General features: G+C 49.7%; 1 protein-coding gene across 14 annotated transcripts in view; it reads left to right on the forward strand.

Annotated features, from left to right (window-relative positions):
- The window catches only part of MYH14 (myosin heavy chain 14), a 104,142-nt gene that overhangs the window by 71,829 nt on the left and 13,658 nt on the right, over positions 1–18,655 (forward strand). For all 14 annotated transcript variants that reach the window (XM_005590000.4, XM_005590002.3, XM_074024375.1 and 11 more), the window contains 7 exons: positions 58–306; positions 4,825–5,037; positions 7,794–8,006; positions 9,198–9,359; positions 10,574–10,702; positions 11,655–11,743; positions 11,988–12,111. In XM_005590000.4, coding sequence (XP_005590057.2) covers positions 58–306; positions 4,825–5,037; positions 7,794–8,006; positions 9,198–9,359; positions 10,574–10,702; positions 11,655–11,743; positions 11,988–12,111 — 1,179 coding nt within the window. The remainder of the gene's footprint in view (positions 1–57; positions 307–4,824; positions 5,038–7,793; positions 8,007–9,197; positions 9,360–10,573; positions 10,703–11,654; positions 11,744–11,987; positions 12,112–18,655) is intronic.

The following is an 18,655-nucleotide window of genomic DNA, read 5'->3' on the forward strand; positions in this document are numbered from 1 at the left end:
CACACCTTGGTCACTCACGGCTGTGACCACCAACCACTCTCTCTCTCCTCCCCTCAGCTCTCCGAGTGGCGGCGGCGCCAGGAGGAGGAGGCAGGGGCACTGGAGGCAGGGGAGGAGGCACGGCGCCGGGCAGCCCGTGAGGCTGAGGCCCTGACCCAGCGCCTGGCAGAAAAGACAGAGACCGTGGATCGGCTGGAGCGGGGCCGCCGCCGGCTGCAGCAGGAGCTGGACGACGCCACCATGGACCTGGAGCAGCAGCGGCAGCTTGTGAGCACCCTGGAGAAGAAGCAGCGCAAGTTCGACCAGGTGGGGCACCTCAGTTCCCCCAGCTGGGGAATCAGCAAGTCCATCTAGGCTTCCCGTGGTCATTGTGAGGAACCAGTAATCCGTCACGGCTCAACTAGGCAGTTGTAGTGGACCAGGAAGCAAGACCCTTCTTTGCTCTGGGCCTCTGTAAAATAGGACATCCCTCTGTCCTGATTCATGCCTCTTGTCACAGCATAAGTCATCGTAGCACCCACATTTACTTTCAAAGCTGCCCTGGTTTTTGGATGACAAAATGTACGAATACCTTCAGTACCCCAGAGATTGCTTATGAGAATTAAATCAAATAACTCATCTCACTTCTGCTGATTCACTGGGTAACTCAGGCAAGTTGCTTTTTCCATCTCAGCTTCAGTTCACCCGTCTAGAAAATGGCAATAACACCAAGCATCTGGCAGCCTGAGGATGAAATAGAAATCACAGAACCTCAGAGAGCTCGGATCAGGCAATCCGGAGGTTCAGATCCCAACTCAGCCTCTTGATGGCTGTGTGGCTTGGGCAAATTGCTCAACCTCTCTGTGCTTTATTTTATTCATTTAGAAAATGCAGTGTGAGGCCGGGCACAGTGGCTCATGCCTGTAATCCCAGCACTTTGGGAGGCCAAGGCGGGCGGATTGCCTGAGCTCAGGAGTTCACGACCAGCCTGGGCAACACGGTGAAACCCCGTCTCTACTAAAATACAAAAAATGAGCTGGGCACCATGGTGGGCGCCTGTAGTCCCAGCTACTCAGGAGGATGAGGCAGGAGAATTGCTTGAACCTGGGAGGTGAGGTTGCAGTGAGCCGAGATCGCTCTACTGCACTCCAGCCTGGGCGACAGAGCAAGACTCCATCTCAAAAAAATAAAAATAAAAAATTTAAAAATTAAAAAGATTGGCATTTCCCTGTAGGTGGTGCAATATGTTTTTCTGGCTGACTTACGATTTCTCTCTTTATGCTTGGTTTTTAGCAGTTTGACTATGATATGCCCAGCTGTGGGTTTTTTGTATTTATCCTGCTTTAGATTCACCGTGCTTCCTGTAGCTGTGGGCTGATGTTTTTGATCAAATGTGGAAAATTTCAGCCATTATTTCTTCAAATATTTTTATCTCTCACTCTCTCTCCTTCCCCTTCTTCTTGGACTCCAAATACATGTGGTTAGGTTATAATACTCTTCTACAGGTCATTGAGGCCTTATTAATTTTTTGCATCTTCTAGAATTTTATATAAATTATTTTCACATAAATCTCTTTTGGGATGGGCTTATTTTACTCAAAAAAAAAATTTTTTTTTTTTGAGACAAAGTCTCGCTGTGTCACCAAGGCTAGAGTGCAGTGGCACGATCTCAGCTCACTGCAACCTTCCACCTCCCGGGTTCAAGCAATTCTCATGCCTCAGCCTTCCAAGTAGCTGGGATTACGGGTGTGCACTACCATGCCTGGCTAATTTTTGTGTTTTTAGTAGAGACGAGGTTTCGCCATGTTAGCAAGGCTGGTCTCGAACTCCTGGCTTCAAGTGATCCACCCATCTCGGCCTCCCAAAGTGCTGGGATTACAGGAGTGAGCTACCGCACCTAGCCTCAAAGTAATTATTTTGAGATCCATCCATATTTTTGCATATCAGTAATGTATTCCGTTTTTTGCTGCTCAGTATTATTCCTGTGGTATAGATCAGCCACATTTTGATATTCATTAACCTTTCGATGAACATTTGGGTTTTTTCCAGTTTGGAACTATTACGGATAAAGCCTTAGTCTTTCTCAAAGGTGGTTTTAATTAACATTTCCCTAATGACCAATGATGTTGAGCATCTTTTCATATGCTTATTTGCCATCCACATATCTTATTTGCTGAAGCATCTGTTCAGATCTTTTGCCTATTTGTTAATTAGGTTGTTTGTTTTCCTATTATTGAATTTTGAAAATTCTTTACGGGCCAGGCATGGTGGGCTCGTGCCTGTAATCCCAGCACTTTGGGAGGCCGAGGCGGATGGATCACCTGAGGTCAGGAGTTTGAGACCAGCCTGACCAACATGCAGAAACCCCATCTCTGCTAAAAATACAAAATTAGCCAGGCATGGTGGCGCGTGCCTGTAGTCTCAGCTGCTTGGGAGGCTGAGGTAGAAGAATCGCTTGAACCTGGGAGGCGGAGGTTGCGGTGAGCCGAGATCGCGCCATTGCACTCCAGCCTGGTCAACAAAAGTGAAACTCCATCTCAAAAGAAAAGAAAGTTCTTTATATATTCTGAATGCGAGTTCTTTATCAGATATATGCTCTGCAAATATTTTTGTCCAGTCTGTGGCTTGTCTTTCCATTCTGTTAGTCTTTCAAAGAACAGAAGTTTTTAATTTTGTCCAATTTATCAATTTGTTATTTTATGGATTGTGCTTTTGGTATTGTATATAAGAATTTGCCTAACTCAAGGTCACAAAGGTTTTATCCTGTTTTTTTCTTTTTCTTTTTCTTTTTTTTTTTTTTTTTGAGACAGAGTCTTGCACTGTTGCCCAGGCTGGAGTGCAGTGGCACAATCTCAGCTCACTGCAACCTCTGCCTGCCTGGGTCAAGCAATTTCTCCTATCTCAGCCTCCCAAGTAGCTGGGATTACAGACACATGCTACCACACCCTGCTAAAATTTTTTTTTTTTTTTTTTTGTATTTTTAGGAGAGACAGGGTTTCACTATGTTGGCCAGGCTGGTCTCAAACTCCTGACCTCGTGATCCATCTGCCTCAGCCTCCCAAAGTACTGGGATTACAGGCATGAGCCACCGCACCTGGCCTATCCTGTTTTTTTTCTGGCAGTCTTCCAGTTAAAAGTTTACATTTAGGTCTGTGATCCATTCTGAGTTAATTTTTATATATGATGCTATCATGCTCCATGTTAATTTTTGTGAATATAGATATCCAAGTATTCCAACACCGTTTGTTTGTTCTCCACTGACTTGTTTTTGCATATCTATTGAAAGTCATTTTTCTTCTTTTTTTTTTGAAGCAGAGTTTTGCTCTTGTTGCCCAGGCTGGAGTGCAGTGGTGTGATCTTGGCTTACTGCAACCTCTGCTTCCCAGGTTCAAGCAGTTCTCCCACCTCAGCCTCCCAAGTAGCTGGAATTACAGGTGTGTGCCACCACACCTGGCTAATTTTTGTATTTTTAGTAGAGACGGGGTTTCACCATGTTGGCCAGCTGGTCTTGAACTCTTGACCTCAGGTGATCTGCCCGCCTCAGCCTCCCAAAATGCTGGGATTACAAGCACGAGCCACTGCACCAGCCTTTTCTTCTTATTTGAAGTTGTTTTGCCGCTTCTAGTTCCTTTGCATTTTCATATGTATTTTAGAATCAATTTGTCAATTTCTACCCCAAAACAAAAAGCCTTCCGATTTGGAACTGTATTGAATCTATACATCAGTTTGGGAAGAATTGACGTCGTAACAATGTTGAGTTTTCTCACTGAGGAAGATGGTATATATGTCCATTGAAATACCTTAGAAATGTTTTTTAGTTTTCAGTGTACATCTTTGACATCTTTTGCCAGATGTATTTCTAAGTATTTCATGGTTTTATGGCTATTTTGAGTGATGTTACTTTCATTTCCATATTTTATTGCTAGTATGTAGAAACACAATAGATTTTTGTATATTGATCTTGTATCCCACAATCTTGGCTAAACTCACTTATTAGTGCTAACAGAGTTTTTATATATTTCGTTGGATTCTCCACATAGATGATCATGTTTTCTGTGAACAAAGGCAGTTTTACTTTTCTTTACTTTTTCTTTACCCTTCTAGGACTCAAATGCATGTATGTATGACTGCTTGGTACTTTTTTCAGGTTATTAAAGTTCCATTAATTTTTGTTACAATCTTCTTTCTTTCTTTCTTTGCTGTGTTTGGATAATTTCTATTGACCTGTTTTCAAGTTTACTGATTCTTCTGATGTGTCCAGTCAGCTACTAATTTCATCCAATGACTTTTTTATTTCAGCTATTTCATTTTTCAATTCTAGCATTTCTATGTGGTTCTGTTTTACAGTTTCAAATCTCTCCTGAAATAACTCTGCCTCTTCACCCATTATATCTGCCTCGTTCTGAAACTCATCGTGAAGTCCTTGTGTGCACATTCTAATATGTAGGTCATCTGTGGGTCTGTATGTATGGACTGATTTTTCTCTTCACCATGAGTCCTGTTCTCTTTTCTTTGCATGTTTTATAAGTTTGTTTGCCAATTACTGTGTCTTAAAAAAACAGTGAAGGTTGAAGTTCATTTTCTACTGCCACTCTTAACAGGAAGGAATACCCTTTCTTCTGTTGAGCATAGAGAGTTAGGGACTGATCAGTTTGATCCATTCAAGAGTTGAGCTGGTTTGGGACACGGTTGCAACTTTAATCCCTCTACCTCCCTCTTGTGTCTCTGCCTTTGTCTGTCTCTTTCTCTCTCTTTCTCTGTTCCTGGCTGCTCCCTCTTCCCGTTCCCTTGTACACTCCTTTCAGCTAATCTATTTCCCCCCACCCCATCTCCCTCAAACTGGAAGCTTCTGGCAGAGGAGAAGGCAGCTGTACTTCGGGCAGTGGAGGAACGTGAGCGGGCCGAGGCAGAGGGCCGGGAGCGTGAGGCTCGGGCCCTGTCACTGACACGGGCACTGGAGGAGGAGCAGGAGGCACGTGAGGAGCTGGAGCGGCAGAACCGGGCGCTGCGGGCTGAGCTGGAGGCACTGCTGAGCAGCAAGGATGACGTCGGCAAGAGCGTGAGCAGGGCCCCCACTCCCCGGGACACACTGGGTGAGGGGAAGACACATACAGGCATGTATGCTTTCACACATAGAACATGAAAACAACCAGCCATCAAAGTCATATATTCACGCACAAAGAGAACAAGAGGGCCGGGCACGGTGGCTCACTCCTATAATCCCAGCACTCCAGCACTTTGGGAGGCCAAGGCGGGTGGATCACCTGAGGTCAGGAGTTTGAGACCAGCCTGGCCAACATGGTGAAACCCCATCTCTACTAAAAATACAAAAATTAGCCAGGCATCATGGTGCGTGCCTGTAATCCCAGCTACTTGGGAGGCTGAAGCAGGAGAATCACTTGAATTCAGGAGGCAGAGGTTGCAGTGAGCCAAGATCATTCCACTGCACTCCAGCCTGGGTGACAGAGCGAGACTCTGTCTCAAAAAAAAAAAAAAAGAACCAGAGGAGGACTGTTCACCAAACATTTGCGTTCATATACACACACACAGATACACACACACAGTGTGAAGAGACTCTTCCACCAAATATGTGTGCTCATGCACACGCATAGAAAGTAAGGAGAGCCATTCACCAGAGGTAGGTCTTTGTGTAGACGTTCACGGAGCGTGAGGAGAATCTTCCATCCAGCACATGTGTTCACACACAGAACATGAGAGCTGCTCACAAAGCACACATGCTCACATTTGTGTACATGGGATATGAGGAGAATCTTCTATTACTTGTTTTTGTTTGTTTTTTGTTTTGTTTTATTTTATTTTTGAGATAAGGTCTTGCTCTGTTGCCCAGGCTGGAGGGCAGTGGTGCAATCATGGCACATTACAACCTCAGGCTCCTAGGCTCAAGCAGTCCTCCTGCCTCAGCCTCCCAAGTAGCAGGGACTATAGGTGCATTCCACCATACGTGGCTTTTAAAAAATTTTTTGTGGAGATGGGGTCTTGCTGTGTTGCCCAGGCTGGTCCTGAACTCCTAGGCTCAAACAATCTTCCCACTTCGGCCTCCCAAAGCATTGGGATTACAGGCATGAGCCATTGCACCTTGCTGAGAATTTTCCATTAAATACACATATTCATGTGCATATGTACACATACAGCATGAGAAAACTACTCACCACACATATGTGTGAATGCTCAGAGAACATGAAGACAATTTACTACAACACACAGCCTGAGAACCACTCCCCAGACATGACTATGTGCATGCATACATACACAACACCCACACACATGCACACACAGTTTGAGGACTCCCACTTTGCCTGCTGCCAACTCCACTGAGCACACACAGACTCTCCCACCAAGCCTCTGTCTTCCCTGAACTCATATATCCCTCCAGGGCCTGTAGGGTGGTGCCCCAAGGCTGCTCCCAGGCTCTCCTCACCCAGCCAGTGTCCCAGCCTTCCAAGTGGTCAAAATGACCCGCCACATCCTCCACTCCATCCTTCCTTCATTCATCCTCTAAATACATTTATGGCTCACACCCAGGGACACAGGTCACCCTCACTAATGATGGGAGGCACTGGCAGAATTTGTTGAGCTCCTGAACAGATGCCATCTCGACATCCTTATTTCTTTATTTTCCCACCAATGTGCTTCTAGGAGTCCAGTGGATGAGGGCTTTATCTTCTCCACACACTTAGACGTTGATCTGATTTTGCTTTTAGCCAGGCCTGGAGAGAGCCCTCTCTCCCTGACACAGACCTGGCCTGCGGCCCTAGGGATAATGGAGCTAAAACCTGGCTCTTACTTGAGCCGTTAAGGTCTGTCCCTTGGGAAAAATGTCATTATTTGTAGTGACTCCAAAGGCCCCTGTGGGAAACAGGATGTTGATGGGAAGAAAGTTTGATCCCTTCAAGTAAACAAAATTAATTGGCAACTACCAAACAGGAAGGGAGGCTAGAGGGCCCATTCCAAGGACTGAAAGTAGAAACTGTCAGTGAGCAGAATTGTAATGAGTATCATGTGGGCAGTGGTGATCCACAGACATAGGCCCTTCTCTGTGGATCTCACAGTCCAGTGCAGGAGGCGGGTGTTGCACAAAAAGCCACCTAAGCAAATGTCAAATGACCACTGTGACTAGGGCTAGATACGAGAGGGGCCCCAGTGCCAGGAGCATGGGTAGCAGAGAGGCCCTGATGGGTCAAGAGAGGCTTCCCTGAGGAGGTGATCGTTAAGTAAGGAGAGGAGTGAAGGGGGAGTCTCTGAAAATTCATAAGCCCAGCTCCATTTTCACAGTGTTTGGGGTTTTAATTCATACCTCCCTGAAAGATCGGGGACCCTCCCAGAAAACCCAATACAAGTAGATAGTAGGTTGGTGACACCCTGGGGAGTCTGGCAGACACCAGCACTGATGACCGTGGAGCTACCTGCCTTCGACCCATTCACACAGGATTCCTGAAGATGAATTCCCAGTGAGTGAGCTCACAATGCAAAATTACAAAACTCAGAGGGAATAATCCACCATGAGTGAGAGTCAGCTGACCTAACAGATGCTTGTATTAGACTTTGAAGTGCTTCAGCTGATAGAATTATGAAGCATCAGTTATTCATGAAATACATTTTGGGATGATGCTGAATGAGACACCTAGGAAGGAGTCGCTCAGTAGATTTTGAATGGATGAATGAACAAACTAGGATGGGCACACTGACTTGCCACCTCCCCATCCTCCATCAAAGCTTCCCCTACCATACCTAGGCACCTAACCTCCTCTGCCTCAGTGACCCAAGTGCCCAGCAGCCACTCTCCCTCCCCACCAGGTGCATGAGCTGGAACGAGCCTGCCGGGTGGCAGAACAGGCAGCCAATGATCTGCGAGCACAGGTGACGGAACTGGAGGATGAGCTGACGGCAGCCGAGGATGCCAAGCTGCGTCTGGAGGTGACTGTGCAGGCTCTCAAGACTCAGCACGAGCGTGACCTGCAGGGCCGTGATGAGGCTGGTGAAGAGAGGCGGAGACAGCTGGCCAAGCAGGTATTGTCACACGGAAGGCCACAGGGTGCTGGTCCAGCTGGGGTATGCCATGGTGTGTACAGGCAGCAAGAAGGTCAGCAAGGCGTCTCCCCACCCACCACTCTGTCTCCCCCACCCTTCCACTGCTCAGTGTCTCCACACCCGCCTGCCACTCAGTATTTCTACCAGTCTCTCCTGCCAGCCAAACCATCTTCCTCCCACAAAACCATCTTCCTATTCCCCAACCTGTTAACCTGCCATGACCCATTAACCCACACACATATCCTGTTGACCTGTTGCTATACCCAATCATACATCCTCCATCCACCAAACAAACCATTCATCCATCCATCTGCCACCCCATCTGTTCAACCACCCCAACCACCCACATACAGCCTCTCCCCCAACCAGCGCTAATACCCAGCCAATGCCATGTCCAACTACTGCTCCATCCACCCAGTTACCTGCTTCCGACCCATCTCCTCTCCCCAACCCAACCCCTCCCCTATTTACCCAACCCCAGGCCCTCAGCACCCCCTGCTGTCTCCACTCAGTCACTCACTCACTGACCTGCTCATCTGCCCTCCCCTCCATCCGTATCCTTCCCCAATCCAGTCAGTCATCGCTCCCTCGCTTCCTTGTTTATTCCATTACTCTCTCCCTCCCTGCACCATTCATTCATTACTCATTCAGGAACTTCCCATGTCTTCCCTCTACTAGGTGGTGAGGGGCAGGGGCAGCTCTGGGTGTCATAAGACCCCTCTGGAGCCATGTGGGCAACAGACTTGGGGAAGAGGGTGCTAGAAGCTGGGCAGGCAGGGAAGAAAGGTGAACGGGTGACCTAAGGCCAGGGGTCTCCGCGGGGTTTTGTCTCCAGTAGCCCCTTTGACTTAGACATGGCTGAGTGTCCAAGACTTGGCCCTGGAGGCACTGGGGAACCATGGGAGGGCTATGAGTAGGGTCAGCTCTGGAGACGTGTTGGAATGGACTGGAGGGGAGAGATGAGAGGCTAAAAAGGAGGCTTAGGTGAGATGGGGGACTGAGCTGGGGCAGTGGAGATAGAGAGGGGACCAAGTAAGGAGAGTCAGGGGGTGAGAGGAACGGGGCTTGCAGCCTGGGCAGGAGCTCCGGGGTAGACATCTATGTCCCTAGCACACAGAGGGAGGCTGTGTTTCCTGTCCCTGACCCAGTCCCTCCTGACCTCCTGTCCAGCTGAGAGATGCAGAGGTGGAGCGGGATGAGGAGCGGAAACAGCGCACTCTGGCTGTGGCTGCCCGCAAGAAGCTGGAGGGGGAGCTGGAGGAGCTGAAGGCTCAAATGGCCTCCGCTGGGCAGGGCAAGGAGGAGGCGGTGAAGCAGCTTCGAAAGATGCAGGTAAGGGCGGGGCGTGAGCTGGGCCAGGGAGGGGAGGCTGTGGTATCTTCAAGCCCCGACCATCACTCCAGGGTCTGAGGCCAGCTCGGACCCCTCGCTCTCCCCACAGGCAGCATCCACATGGGTCAGCGCCTTTATAAACATCCATGCCCCAGAGGCTGGCTTCCTTCTTATAGTTCACATTTCTTTCATTTAAAATGCTGCACTCTTAAGTCAAATTTCCTCATTTGTTTGTTTCTTTGTTTGTTCAGTTTTTTTTTTTTTTTTTTGACAGTCTCATTCTGTCGCCCAAGCTGGAGTGCAGTGATGTGATCTCAGCTCACAGCAACCTCCGCCTCCCGGGTTCAAGCAATTCTCCTGTCTCAGCTTCCCGAGTAGCTGGGATGACAGGCATGTGCCACCACACCCAGCTAATTTTTGTATGTTTAGTAGAGATGGGGTTTCGCCATGTTGGCCAGGATGGTCTCGATCTCTTGGCCTCAAGTGATCCACCTGCCTCTGTGGTTTTTGTTTTTGAAGTGAAAATACCCTGTGGTTTTTTGGCCAGACACGGTGGCTCACACCTGTAATCCCAGCACTTTGGGAGGCCAAGGTGGGCAGATAACCTGAGGTCAGGAGTTCAATACCAGCCTGGCCAATATGGTGAAACCCCGTTTCTACTAAAAATAAAAAAATTAGCCAGGCATGGTGGCACGCACCTGTGGTCCCAGCTACTCAGGAGGCTAAGGCAGGAGAATTGCTTGAACCCGGGAGGCAGAGGTTGCAGTGAGCTGAGATCCCACCACTGCACTCCAGCCTGGGTGACAGAGCAAGACTGTCTCAAAAAAGTAAAAATAGAAATTAAATAAATAAATAAACAGTAGGCAAACTGAGGCTCAGAGAGGGGCAGTGGCCGGCTCATGGTCACCCAGCAAGGATATGGCCAAGTTGTAATTCAAACCCACGTCTAACTTGAAGCCAGGCTCCATCAGGCTTCCAGCTGCCTTCTAGGCTCAGCCAGATCAACCTCCTCCCTTGAGGACCAGAATGGAGAGGCTGGCCCAAGGTCACACAGCAAGTGGCTTTATACACAGGAGCCCAGGTCTGCAGGGTTCAGAGAACTCCCTGCTTGTTCACGGGAGCTGAGGAGCCCCCGTCGACCTGGCAAGGGGGTGGAGGAGTTCCCTGTGCTGTGTGGCCAGGCTGAGCCCATCTACCTATTCCATCCCACCCAGGCCCAGATGAAGGAGCTATGGCGGGAGGTGGAGGAGACACGCAGCTCCCGGGAGGAGATCTTCTCCCAGAATCGGGAAAGTGAAAAGCGCCTCAAGGGCCTGGAGGCTGAGGTGCTACGGCTGCAGGAGGTGAGGCTGGGGTGGGCTGGGCCCTGGGACAGGAAGCTGGGAGGCGGGCAGGGCTAACCTCAGGGCCCCTGGGGTGTGATGCTGAGGAGGTGGGCGGGGCTAACCACAGGGTCCCTGGGTGTGAAGCTGGGGAGGTGGGCGGGGCTAACCATAGGGTCCCTGGGTGTGAAGCTGGGGAGGTGGGTGGGGCTAACCACAGGGTCCCTGGGTGTGAGCCTGGGGAGATAGGTGGGGCTAACCACAGGGTCCCTGGGTGTGAAGCTGGAGAGGTGGGCGGGGCTAACTACAGGGTCCCTGGGGTATGAGGCTGGGGAGGAGACGGAGGCTAACCACAGGGTCCCTGGGTGTGAGGCTTGGGAGGTGGATTGGGCTTACCATGTGGCCTCCAATGCCAGGCTAAGAGCAGGAATTTTGTCCTAGGGCACTAGGGAGCCATGGAAAGATCCAGAACAGAGGATGGGCAGGGTCAGCCTTGTAGCAGTTGAAATGGAGTGGGGAGATTGGAGGCGCAAAGGCTGTGGGAGGGGGAGTGGGAATGGGGAGAGAGAGAAACAGAACCCTCAGCCAGGGCCAAGTGGATGCAGAGGACAGAGAAAGCAGTGAGAAGGCAGGAGGGAGGAGGCTATGGTGAGGGGGTCCGGAGGAGGGGAGGAGAGCACTGGGGGTCTGGCTCGGTGACTGGGGGACCCTGGAGGAGAGGCAGGTTTGAGAGGAGAACCTGTGTGCGGTAAAAGGTGGAGAGGGTGAGGGGCCTGGAGCTTGGGCTGCAAGAGGTCAGGGGCTCAGGAGACAGATTTAGGAGACATCTGTGGATGTCATTCCAGGGTTACCCAGGGACAGCATGAGAAAAGAGCCAAGAGACTTGAGGTGTGAGGGACAGAGAAGGGGTTAGACCCGTGTCCAGATTGCTTCTCCTCACCCCCACTGGCCACCCCTCTCTCTCTCATCACAGGAACTGGCCGCCTCAGACCGTGCTCGGCGGCAGGCAGCGCAGGACCGGGATGAGATGGCAGATGAGGTGGCCAATGGCAACCTTAGCAAGTAAGTGCCCCGAGGGTGTGGAGGCTGAGGTGCTGCATCTGCAGGAGGTGAAGCTGGGGTAGGCTGGAACTGGCTGAGCTCTGGCACAGGAAGCTGGGAGGACGGCAGGGTTAACCTAGGGACCCCTGGGCTGTGAGGCTGGGGAGGAGGGTGGGGCCAACCGCAGGGTCCTATAGTGTTACAGGCAAGGTACCCTCCTCTGACTGTCCTGTCCTGTCATCCCCACCCCTTCCTGTCTCCCTAGGGCAGCCATTCTGGAGGAGAAGCGTCAGCTGGAGGGGCGCCTGGGGCAGTTGGAGGAAGAGCTGGAGGAGGAGCAGAGCAACTCGGAGCTGCTCAATGACCGCTACCGCAAGCTGCTCCTGCAGGTGAGTGCGATTGACCACCCCCACCAGCCTCAGTCCCTATTGACCTGGGACTGTAACCTTCAGTCCTCTTATTCAACAAATATAGAGGCCGGGCGCGGTGGCTCAAGCCTGTAATCCCAGCACTTTGGGAGGCCGAGACGGGCGGATCACGAGGTCAGGAGATCGAGAGACGATCCCGGCTGACACGGTGAAACCCCGTCTCTACTAAAAAATACAAAAAAATAGCCGGGTGAGGTGGCGGGCGCCTGTAGTCCCAGCTACTCGGGAGGCTGAGGCAGGAGAATGGCGTAAACCCGGGAGGCGGAGCTTGCAGTGAGCTGAGATCCGGCCACTGCACTCCAGCCTGGGTGACAGAGCAAGACTCCGTCTCAAAAAAAAAAAAAAAAAAAAAAAATAGAAAGGGGATATTTGAGTTGGGTTTTGAAGGTTGAATACGAGTTCTAAAAAGGGTGGAAAGGCATGATTCACTTGTATTTCTGAGGGGTTTCTTCAGGGCTGGATCCAAAGATGAATTACATGGGGTTTTTGTCCTATGAAGTTCTCTGGAGGAAACAGACATGGGACTATGCTGTCACATTAAAGGCCAGCAGGTGTGATCATGGAAGTTTGAGCCCAGTATAGAGAGATAAAGAACTTTCTGCAGGAGTCGTAAGAAAACATTTGGAAAAAGAGACATTTGGCTGGGAGTTTTAAAGCATAAGTTGGAGTTCAGCAGAGGGAGAAAAGCATGTTTTCATTTGTATATTTATTTATAAATATTTTCTGAGGATTCTGGTGGCCCAGATCCTATTCTGGCTTATGCTGGGGACCTGGAGATGGATAATAGTAAGTCTCCGCCCTCAAACACATCTTGGTCTAAAGGAGGAAACAGACCATCCCAATACAGAGACACAAGTGAAAATGGAGGAAACACGGGCACTGTGGGAACCTAGAAGGGACTACAGACCTAGCCTGGAGGATAGAGGCCATCAGAGAAGGCTTCCTGGTGGAGGTGATGCTTTGAGAGATCTTAAAGGAAGCGTAGGAGTTTGCCAAGAAGACAACAGAGCGATGGGATTTCCAAGGACAAACCAACGTCTGCATTCTTCATTAATTTTTTTCTTTTTCTTTTTCTTTTTTTTTGAGATGGAGCCTCGCTCTGTTTCCCAAGCTGGAGTGCAGTGGTGCGATCTCGGCTCACTGCAACCTCTGCCTCCCAGGTTCAAGCGATTCTCCTGATTCTCTAATTTTCTCTACAAAAAATGTAAAAATTAGCCAGGCACAGTGGTGCATGCCTGTAGTCCAACAACCTGGGAAGCTGAGGAGGGAGGATCACTTGAGCCTGGGAGATGGAGGCTGCAGCGAGCTATGATTGTGCCATTGCACTCTAGCCTGGGTGACTGGATGACAGAGTGAGACCCTGTCTCAAAACAAAAAAAGGTAATAATTATATGCTCAACAGTTATGTGTAGTAAGACTACTTTTTAAATGGAGGGAATGGGGAAAATATGCAAAAAAGTTTTAGCCTACTTTCATTAATTGATGGTGATAGTATTAGCCTTGTTTTTCTGAGATATTGAGTTTATAATGTGGGATAAAGTGAATGATCAAAGATGGGGTACTCTGTCATCTACAACGTCCTTGACATCAGGGTACTCAGCGCCAAAGAACTTTGATATAGTTGTCCTACAGAAGAGATTAAGTTTTTTTTAAAAAAAAAAAAAACAGACCAGGTGTGGCCGGGCGCAGAGGCTCATGCCTGTAATTCCAGCACTTTGGGAGGCCGAGGCAGGTGGATCACGAGGTCAGGAGATCGAGACCATCCTAGCTAACACAGTGAAACCCCGTCTCTACTAAAAATACAAAAAATTAGCTGGGTGTGGTGGCGGGCGCCTGTAGTCCCAGCTTCTCGGGAGGCTGAGGCAGGAGAATGGCGTGAACCCGGGAGGCGGAGCTTGCAGTGAGCCGAGACCCCGCCACTGCACTCCAGCCTGGGCGACAGAGCAAGACTCCATCTCAAAAAAAAAAAGACCAGGTGTGGTGGCTCATGCCTGTAATCTCAGCACTTTGGGAGGTCAAGGCGGAAGGATCGCTTGAGCCCAGGTGTTTGAGACCAGCCTCGCCAACATAGTGAGACCCCATCTCTACAAAAAGTATATATGAAATAAAAAGAGGGCCGGTCGCGGTGGCTCAAGCCTGTAATCCCAGCACTTTGGGAGGCCAAAACAGGCAGATCATGAGGTCAGGAGATCGAGACCATCCTGGCTAACACGGTGAAACCCTGTCTCTACTAAAAAATACAAAAAACTAGCCAGGTGAGGTGGCGGGCGCCTGTAGTCCCAGCTACTCGGGAGGCTGAGGCAGGAGAACGGCGTGAACCCGGGAGGCGGAGCTTGCAGTGAGCTGAGATCCGGCCACTGCACTCCAGCCTGGGGCACACAGCGAGACTCCGTCTCAAAAAAAAAAAAAAAAAAGAAAAAAGAAATAGAAAGAAAAGAAATTACGTTTAGCTGGGCGCAGTGGGTCATGCCTGGAATCCCAGCACTTTTGGTGGATTGCTTTTAGCCTAGGAGCTCAAGACCAGCTTGGATGACGTGGCAAAACTGCCTCCCTACACAAAATTTAAAAATTAGCCAGGTATAGTAGCACACACTTATAGTCCCAGCTACCCAGGAGGCTGAGTTGGGAGGATCACCTGAGCGCAGGGAGATTGAAGCTGCAGTGAGCCATGATTGTACCACTGCACTCCAGCCTGGGCAACATAGTGAGACCCTGTCTCAAAAAGAAAAGTGATAAATTATGTTTAAAAAATAGTTTAAGCCAGGCACAGTGGCTCACGCCTGTAAAAACAAAACTAAGCAAATCTGTAGTTCTCAATTTGACGTTATATTCACATGAACTCGTGATGTACTTTTTTTTTTTTTTTTTTTTGAGAGGGAGTCTTGCTGTATTGCCCAGGCTGGAGTGCAGTGGCGTGATCTCGGCTCACTGCAAGCTCTGCCTCCTGGGTTCACGCCATTCTCCTGCCTCAGACTCCTGAGTAACTGGGACTACAGGTGCCCACCACCACGCCCGGATAATTTTAGTATTTTTTAGTAGAGACGGAGTTTCACTGTGTTAGCCAGGATGGTTTCGATCTCCTGACCTCGTGATCCGCCCGCCTCGGCCTCCCAAAGTGCTGGGATTACAGGCGTGAGCCACCGCACTCGGCCAACTGGTGATGTATTTTATACAGATCCAGTCTCTCTGACCACCCAAAAGGCCTAGAAACAGGCAACCTAGTAGCAATGAGTATCCCTGTGTCCACGTTGTGATCTGGAAATGCTGTTTCCCTGTAAAAGAAACAGGATGGCTGGGCACAGTGGCTCACACTTGTAATCCCAGCTCTTTGGAAGGCTGAGGCAGGAGGATTGCTTGAGCCCAGGAGTTTGAGACCAGCCTGAGCAGCATAGTAAGATGCCGTCTCTACAAAAAAATAAAATTAGCCGGGTGCCATGGCACACGCCTGTGGCCCCAGCTACTCTGAGGGCTGAGATAGGAGGATTGCCTGGGCCCAGGAAGCAGAGGTTGTAGTGAGCCGAGATTGTGCCACTCCGTTCCAGCCTGGGCAACAGAGTGAGGGGCTATCTCAAAAAAAAAAAGAAAGAAAAGAAACTGGAGCTTCTTCGAAAATGGCTGATTCCAGATCTGGAGCAGGCAATGAACAAGAGTAGCCCAGAACATTTTGTGATACCCATTAGTGGGAAAGGTAGTGTAGTTATGTCAAGAGCACGTAGACGTCAGTGCGAAGAGCCTCCCGCTGGCCCAAAGTGGGGCAACTTCAGCTTCAATGAGGCAAATAACTGCGACTGATTTAATCCCTTGAAATCTGTTTACATTCATGAGTTCACAGCAACTTTAAAAAAATATTAATTAGTTGCTGTGTTAGTTCCCTAGGACCACCATAACAAATTCCCACAAATGTGGCTTAAAACAACAGAAATGTATTCTCTCTGTTTTTTTTTTTCCTTTTCTTTGAGATGGAGTCTCACTCTGTCACCCAGACTGGAGTGCAGTGGTGCGATCTCAGCTCACTGCAACCTCTGCCTCCTGGGTTCAAGTGATTCTCCTGCCTCAGCCTCCCGAGTAGCTGGGATTACAGGCATGCGCCACCATGCCCAGCTAATCTTCGTATTTTTCATAGAGACGGGGTTTCATTATGTTGGCCAGGCTGGTCTCAGACTCCTGACCTCAAGTGATCCTCCTGTCTCGGCCTCCCAAAGTGCTGGGATTACAGGCGTGAGCCGCCACGCCCGGCCAGGAATGTATTCTCTTGTGGTCCTGGAGGCCAGAGGTCTGAAATCAAGGTGGCGTGGCTCCTCTTGTTCGTGCTCTATCCTGGCTTCTGGTGGGTGCTGGCAGTCCCTGGTGTTTCTTCATCTGTATATGCATCACTGCAATCTCTGGCTCTAACTTTACAAGGCATTTTCCTATCTTTGTCGCTCTGTCTCATGTCTCTCTCTTTTTTTTTTTTTTTTTTTTTTAGACGGAGTCTCGCTCTTGTCGCCCAGGCTGGAGTGCAATGGGCCGATCTCAGCCCACTGCAACCTTTGCCTTCCGGGTTCAAGCGCTTCTCCCGCCTCAACCTCCTGAGTAGCTGGATCATAGGCACCCACCACCACGTCTGGCTAATTTTTTTTGTATGTTTTAGTAGTGGCGGGGTTTCACCATGTTGGCCAGGCTGGTCTCAAACTCCTGACCTCAAGTGATTCACTGCTTCAGCCTCCCAAAGTGCTGGGATTACAGGTGTGAGCCACCATTGCCTGGCCCTCATCTCCTCTTAAAAGGACACCAGCCATACCAGATTTGAGGCCCACCCTAATCCAGCGTGACCTCACGTTAATCAATTACAACTGCAGAGATCTTATTTCCAACTAAGGTCACATTCCGAGGTTCTCAGTGGACGTGAATTTTGCACGGGAGTCTATTCACCTTAGTGAGACTCCTTTGGAGGATGCTTAGGGTACCATCTGGAAAAAACTTAAACCATTTCTCCTGTGCTGTCACACAACCACAATCATCAACACAGAAGACGACTTCGGTGACCCAATGTAGGGAGTGGGGTTCTCCCCATCACCAAGCGAGCCATCGGTTCTGCCGCAGACACCAGGGTGTCCTCCAATTCCATTCCAACAGTATCTACCGGGAGACACTGTCAGAACCCACAGATTGAGAGCTCAGTCCCCAAACCTGTCCCTCCCCCGCACTGCCCCAGACACCAGTCTCAAGTCCAGGCCACTAGATCGTCTCCCTTCCCTTCCCTCCCCTCCTCTCCCTCCCCTCCCCTCTCTTCCCTTCCCTTTTTCCTTCCTTTCCCTTCCCTTTTTCCTTCCCTTCCCTTCTTCCTTCCTTTCCCTTCCCTTTTTCCTTCCCTTCACTTCCCTTTTTCCTTCCCTTCACTTCCCTTTTACCTTCGCTTCCCTTTTTCCTTCCCTTCCCTTTTTCTTTCCATTCCCTTCCCTTTTTCTTTCCCTTCCCTTCCCTTTTTCTTTCCCTTCCCTTCCCTTTTTCCTTCCCTTCCCTTCCCTTCTTCCTTCCCTTCCTTTCCCTTCTTCCTTCTCTTCCCTTCCCTTCTTCCTTCCCTTCCCTTTCTTTTCCTTTTCTTTCCTTTTTTTGAGATGAGGTCTTGTTCTGTCACATCCCAAGCTGGAGTGCGGTGGCGCAATCTCAGCTCACTGCAACCTCTGCCTCCCAGGTTCAAACGCTTCTCCTGCCACAGCCTTCCGGGTTCAAGCAATTCCCTTGCCTCAGCCTCCCAAGTAGCTGGGATTGCAGGTGTGTGCCACCACAACCGGCTAATTTTGGGGGTATTTTTAATAGAGATGAGGTTTCACCATGTTGGCCAGGCTGGTCTCGAAATCCCAGCCTCAAGTGATCCACCTGCCTCAGCCTCCCAGAGTGCTGGGATTACAGATGTGAGCCACTGTGCCTGGCCCGGGCCACCAGAACCGGTGACCAACCAGCTTCAAGTTGGGGTTTCCACGATGCCCTCTGGGTTAATTTGCGGCTCACAGAACTCAGGGAAACACTTACCTTTACTGGTTTATTATAAAGAATATTACAAAGGATACAAATGAGGAGATGCATGGGGGTACGGGAGAGGGGCATGGAGCTTCTGTGCCCTCCTGGGAGTGCCACCCTCTGAGTACTGCACATGTTCAGCCTCCCAGAAGCTGCCCAAATCCTGTCCTCTTGGGCCTTTTGTGGAGACGTCACTGGATAGGCGTGATTGACAACCATGTAGAAATGTGATTGGACAAAAAGGGTCCGATCTAAACCCAGCGAGGCCTGTCTGTCGAGATTCTTCCTGGCTTCTCTCTGCAGCATTCCTTCCCCCTCTGAAATGAGGGTCCTGTGACCCACAGTCGGATTAGAGCGTCTGCCTTGTGCAGGTGAAAGAGGGGGCAGGAGGAAGTTAGAGAGAGCAGTTCTGTTTACTCTAAAAGGGCTATGTGAATTATGAGCAAGGAACCATGGACAGAACCCAACACACACACACACACACAAACACACACAGACACACACA

The sequence above is a fragment of the Macaca fascicularis genome, chromosome 19 (genome assembly GCF_037993035.2).
Source record: "Macaca fascicularis isolate 582-1 chromosome 19, T2T-MFA8v1.1".
Classification (NCBI taxonomy): Eukaryota; Metazoa; Chordata; class Mammalia; order Primates; family Cercopithecidae; genus Macaca; species Macaca fascicularis.